This window comes from Oryzias melastigma, linkage group LG14 (genome assembly GCF_002922805.2).
Source record: "Oryzias melastigma strain HK-1 linkage group LG14, ASM292280v2, whole genome shotgun sequence".
Classification (NCBI taxonomy): Eukaryota; Metazoa; Chordata; class Actinopteri; order Beloniformes; family Adrianichthyidae; genus Oryzias; species Oryzias melastigma.
In genome coordinates, this window is record NC_050525.1 from 19,577,114 (window position 1) to 19,583,113 (window position 6,000).

At 38.7% G+C, this 6,000-nt stretch overlaps 1 protein-coding gene across 2 annotated transcripts; it reads left to right on the plus strand.

Moving 5' to 3' along the window:
* The first annotated feature begins 1,932 nt into the window (after window positions 1-1,932).
* Window positions 1,933-5,742, plus strand: ublcp1 (ubiquitin-like domain containing CTD phosphatase 1). 2 transcript variants are annotated; one of them, XM_024266658.2, is made up of 11 exons: window positions 1,933-2,532; window positions 3,059-3,308; window positions 3,503-3,594; window positions 3,739-3,824; window positions 3,909-4,024; window positions 4,117-4,215; window positions 4,586-4,623; window positions 4,868-4,966; window positions 5,073-5,189; window positions 5,269-5,396; window positions 5,466-5,742. In XM_024266658.2, the coding sequence occupies exons 2-11, from the start codon at window positions 3,155-3,157 to the stop codon at window positions 5,491-5,493; spliced, it is 957 nt and encodes a 318-aa protein (XP_024122426.1). In that variant the 5' UTR covers window positions 1,933-2,532; window positions 3,059-3,154; the 3' UTR covers window positions 5,494-5,742. The 2 variants fall into 2 exon arrangements, with proteins under 2 accessions (XP_024122426.1, XP_024122425.1); XM_024266657.2 differs by having other exon boundaries at window positions 1,934-2,532; window positions 3,077-3,308.
* The last annotated feature ends 258 nt before the right edge of the window (window positions 5,743-6,000 follow it).

Here is a 6,000-nt window from a genome sequence, read left to right on the forward strand (position 1 = left end):
TTCGGTTTCTGCACTGCTCCAAGTGTCCTTGGACAAGACACTTAACCCCTCATTGCTCCTGGTAGGTTGGTGTTGTAGCCATAGACTGTATATAGAATATTTAGAATTTTTAGAGTCTATCGTTGTAGCCTGGAAATATCAATATATTTTTACTCAGCAATGATAGAACTATTTTTTATTCCAGTTATGTACTATTTTATTTTTGAAAACAATTGTCAGACGTAGCATACAATATGACCTTGCTTGGAGTGTGCACATGTGCATGAGAGATGCTATTTTTGAGATGTATAGGATCACGCTTTCTTGCTTCAGGTGGCCTTGAAGAAAGTAAAAAATGTCCTCAGTTCATGGTGAATAAAGTTGACAAAACAAAGAGTGAGTCCTGTCTGTTTCAAGGGTGCAACATTGGCGCCAGTTTTTTTTTTTTTAGATGTAGTTTTTCCTAGTTAGTGCATTTAATTCTCATTTCAATTCACCAAAATGTTACCATCCTGATGACAGTCATCCAAGAAAAATCAACAGCACCAGGCAAGACATGATACCCCCCTACTGGCTAAAGAAACTCCCTGCACTCCATGCTCACCTTGCCAGACAAATGAACTAATAGAGGTACAGGAAAGGCGAACAAGTCAGATCCAGACAGATCCTTAAAAAGGCACAGTCCCATCTGATCACGACTCAATAACTTGTCTCTCCACTACATTGAAGCTCATGTCAGGCAATAAACATTAGCAACCAAGATAAATAGGCACATGGATCAATACACAGAGGGGCATTAGCAGAGATACCAGAAGAGCCAAACACCAACTCCTTGGTGACTGAACAGTCACTCAAAACTGTCGGTCACAACACACAAATCTGTGCAATGCCTGGATTGATTAAAAGTAAACCTATGACTCAATGCCAAACTCATGTATCACAGAATGTTTGGAGTTGTACAACGTCAACAGGATTCCAAGAGCCTTCCTATTAAATCAATGAGGTTGTGGAAAACCATGCTTGAAGCCAATGGTAAGCCACTTCCACAAATATCCATTAAAGGAGCTGCTGTCTCCACTGCTGTTCTGCATATGTCTGAACCGACTTAAACAAATAATTGGCTATAGATGCGGACTCAAGAATTGGACTCAGTCGCATCCTCCAGATAGAAGATAATAATCTACGAGTTCAACATTCACTCCCTGATCCACACCATCAGTATCTACAGTACTGACATTGGAATATCATTGAGGTGTGAGAAATGTAGTGGATGGTGACACAGAGAGACAATGTTTTCTATACAGGGGGGTCTCACTCCTAGAAGGAACAAGGGCAAACATTGAGGAAAGTAGCAAGCACCTTGGAATACCACGGGCAAATGGCAATCTGGAACAGGTAACAAGGAAAGAATAAGGAAAGTCCTGAGAAGAGACTCAATGGCAAGAACAAGACCCAGGCAAAAAAACATTTACACACTGCCAGTGATCAGAAACCCAGCAGGAATAATAAGATGGTCAAAGGAAGACACAGAGACCAAACGTGTAAAAACAAAAAAGCTTCTCACCATACATGGTGTGTTCCATCCCAAATCCAGCACCTTGAGGCTGTACGCTAACCACGGGGACTAGTAAGCCACTGAGTCACTATCCAGGATGAGACATCTAAGATCCATGAAAACATCAAACACAATGCCCTAACTGGCAGAGTGCTCAGTGAAAGTTCTTAGACAATGAGTAGCAGAAGATGCTGTGCTAGAAGACTTATCCTCATTGGATAAGGCCTTGCGTGAGATGTATCCAAGTGATATCAAGAGATTCTACCAATGACTAGGATGCGCTTGGTATAGGTCAGCACCATTGACTGTAAAAATACAGTTCTTTCTTATACAGTCAATGGTCAGCACAGAAGTTCTCATCTTGGCAGCACAGGAGCAAAAGAGTGTTAGAGGCCCAGAGCTACCACACCAAGACCTAAGATGTGGGCTGTGCAAAGATGCTGAGAAATCATGCAACCAAGTGACGGGAATAAAATACACGGTCAAAGTGGGAAACACCTCCAAAAGTGAAAGAATAAGACGACAAAGATACTGTTGGATGTTCATGTACAGACTGACATGTGCTGGATCTTCAAGCTCATGGGCATCTAAGAAACCATCTACAGATGGTGAGGAGAGTTTTTTTTTTTTTTTTTTAGTAGAAGCAAGCAACCCTTCATAAAGCATTAAAAAACATATTTTATTTTGTTTTATTTTATTTTATTTTATATTTTATTTTATATACATTTTTTATATAAATAAATAATAAATACGTATTTATAAATATTTAAACCAATTGGGGTCAAGGAACGGGACAAACTCTGCCCCGGAATGGTTTCTATGGTAACAAAGCCCAAATCCTACGTCACTTCCGGAAAGGTTAAATTCGCTGAGAGAACCACGGTGTGCGACTGTGGATGAGTAAAGCAGAACTGCTGACTTCATTCATTTATTCCCTTACTTTATCATTCACAGTTGTTAGTATTTCTCCACTATATAACGTTAGCTTGTCTTGACAGGTAAGAGAGCCCTAACCGAGAAGTTTAATGCATTTATTTTCTATCTAGTTAGTTCAGGACCAGCCGTGTTTACATTGTTGCTAGCTAGCTATCAATGCTACATATGATCAAAGTGTGTTCTTTGTTTTGTCAATTTGCATTTTTAAAGTATGCGACGATAACGTATTGTCCCAAGGTTTGTTGTGGTTAAACCCAAACACCAATGGTATCTATTAAAGCAATTTTGCGCGTATAGAACTCTAGAAAGTGCAGCTTTCTTTGAATGAGACCCACGTCACTGGATCATAATAATAGGCTAAATTAGGTAGTTTAAAGCCTAAGCTTAATGTAGGGTATTTTTTCGTTTTTTTTCCCATCTTAAATAGTTTTAAATAATCTAATCCACACTGTTTAGCCACTCCAACAACAAAAAATAAAAATTAATTAATTAATTTATTAAAAACAATGCATGGGAAGCAGAGGGCCATCACTCTACTATTTACATCCTGACTTCTGTTCTTTATATATATATCTCTTTATTTGCAAGGTGTATGTGTTTTTGCAGTTGCTTGGAATAAAGGTGTGCACAAGGGTTTGCACACCTCATATCAGCTGGACGTAAATGCAGGGCCTGCACTGAGCCATGTCGATATCGGTGATCATTAAGTGGGGAGGACAGGAGTACTCTATCAGTTCTCTGTCGGAGGAAGACACTGTTATGGACCTGAAACAGTCCATTAAGACGCTGACCGGGGTTCTGCCGGAGAGGCAAAAGCTGCTGGGACTCAAAGTCAAAGGTGAGAAAGCAAGACTTCACCAATCAGACTGAATATGGAGGTATTTTTAGACACCAAAACCTTATTTGTTCTGTCAGTTTATATGATTTCAATGCAAATTTCATTTATTTTATACACATTCTCCTTATTATCGACTTATTACTGAGAGGTTTTTTTTAAAGATGCTTTAAAGCGACAGAAATGTTTGCCTCTAGGTAAACCTGCAGAGGACGAGATGAAGCTGGGCTCTCTGAAACTGAAGCCCAACACCAAAATCATGATGATGGGAACTAGAGAGGAGAGCCTGGTAAGTGACTGTTCTCAGGGCTGAAGATGTAGAAGAAACTCAGGCATTTGAGTAGCAAATTCGTTGTCTTTGAGTTGGTTAGGTGATATTCTCTTTTTTTTAAAGCAAGTATAAGTGATGCCACTTTTCTTGTGTTTTGTGAAGGAAGATGTTTTAGCTCCTCCCCCAGAGAACGATGATGTCGTCAATGATTTTGATATTGAGGAGGAAGTTATTGAGGTGGAGAACAGGTAAGAATATTGTGTGTTTTGCTTATATTAAAGTGTTTTTAATATTTGATTGAAGGAAAGATTATTTTTACATTGTGCTCTTAGGGAGGAGAATTTGGCTAAAATTGCGCGTAGAGTAAAAGACTATAAAGTGGAAGAGCTGAATCCTCCAAGAAAAGGAAAGAACCTGTTGGTTCTGGATGTGGACTACACATTGTTTGGTGAGTTTGTCTCAGAATGATCTACAAAACAACAACTATTACATGTGAGCCTATCAGTTGCTTGTCTGACCTTCAATACTTTGTGTGTTCAGATCACAAATCCTGTGCAGAAACGGGCCAGGAGCTGATGAGACCATATCTGCACGAGCTTCTGACATCAGCTTATGAGGATTATGATATTGTCATCTGGTGTATGTCATTTCTCCATTATCCCTCAACAAGTGTTAGAGAATGGGGTTTATTCTGAGATACTTTTGTTCAAATTAACATATTCTAGTCCAGGAGTGTCCTTCAGATATCCTCTCCCTTTGGCTGATTACCTGGATCAGGTGTGTCCCACTTCTGGGCTGATCAAGAGTAATTTTGTTCTCAAGAACACAAAGCAAACAGAAATATTGTACTTTAAGATTCCCCCAATGTTATCTTTAGTGAGGCTTCATTTCTTTGCTTCTAATAGTGCAATTTGTATAAAGGAAAATGCATTGGGGTAATGTATTGAAAGGGTACGGAAACATACAAGATACAGGATTGATTATTTTATTTTATTTTATTTTTTTTCAGCTGCCACAAGTATGAAGTGGATAGACGCCAAAATGAAAGCAAGTATTACAATTTTCATATTTTTTATTCTGTCTGCTTTTTATCTAAACTTTGTAGAAACTTAAAAAAATAGTTTATTCAATTTTACTTATTTGTTTAAATTTATATGAGAAAGAAACATGTCTAACCATTACTAAGCCTTTTTTCCCCCTGAGACGCTTTACCTTTTTTGTCCAAAAGGTGGCAGTATTGAGCTTGCAATTATGAGGAGTGGTTGGTTTGAATGTGCATTTTTATGTGTAGGAGCTGGGAGTGACAGTCAACCCAAACTACAAGATCACATTTATGCTGGACAGTGCAGCCATGATCACAGTACACACCCCGAAACGCGGAGTGGTGGAGGTGGGTTCCCAACATTTACTGTCCAGCTGCATGCACATTTCTACATTAATTGTTTATAGTTGATTTGTCAGCAGATAATGGGGAGTTTTGTTTTCTTGGCGTGCAGGTTAAGCCTCTGGGTGTGATATGGGGAAAATACGATGAATTCTACAGCAGAAAAAACACTATCATGATCGATGACATTGGAAGAAACTTTCTCATGAACCCGCAGAACGGACTGAAGGTACCACCAGCCCCTCGTCTCATCCTGATCTCGATCCCTGCCTGCAAGTGTTGTTGAGACTTGTGGGATTGTGTTTTAGATCCGACCCTTTATGAAGGCTCACCTCAACAGAGAGAAGGACAAAGAGCTGTACAAACTGGCTCAGTACCTCAAAGAAATCGCCAAGCTTGAGGACTTCAGCGGACTCAATCACAAACACTGGGAGAAGTACGTATACGTAAAGCTGTAGATTTCAGAAAATGAAGTTTAAAAATAAATAAAAACGTGTCTGTGTAGGTACTTATCGAAGAGGCAGCGCCACTAAGGAAGGACCCGCAAACACAAATGCTCTCTCCGCTGGAACACATTTTGGTTTGGCTTTCACAAATCACGCAATGTAAACAAATTCAAAAGGAACTTTTTGTACATTTATTGAAGTGTTTGTGCTCGAAAGGTTCAAAATCTAAAACAGGACTCGAACAAAAGTCGTATATCGCACATTCTGAAGCCTAAGATGACCCGAAAGTGTGTGAGATCTAGTCTTCCAGAATACTTTAATGTTAAAAGAAAAAAATAAGGTTTTTGTAAGCAACCAAGCCCTTCTGCTTTACTAAAGTCACTGCATTTCATTTTAAAGGCTGATAATTCTGCAGAAGTCATGTAGAAACTTTTTTTTTATTTTAGGATTATTGATTTACAGTATTTAATTCATTTTTTTGTTATTTCCCAAAGTATTATATTAATTAAAGGAGCTACATCAAATACAGTTTGTGCAACATACAGTTTACATGCAACATTATGCAATAATTCTAGAAACTTCAGACTAAAATCT

Bases quoted from the DNA above. Each gene is read 5' to 3' on its own strand.
- ublcp1 (XM_024266658.2), top strand. From the start codon at position 3,155: ATGTCGATATCGGTGATCATTAAGTGGGGAGGACAGGAGTACTCTATC. The intron at 5,190-5,268 runs GTACCACCAGCC...ATTGTGTTTTAG, and splicing joins ACCCGCAGAACGGACTGAAG to ATCCGACCCTTTATGAAGGC. The intron at 5,397-5,465 runs GTACGTATACGT...GTGTCTGTGTAG, and splicing joins AATCACAAACACTGGGAGAA to GTACTTATCGAAGAGGCAGC.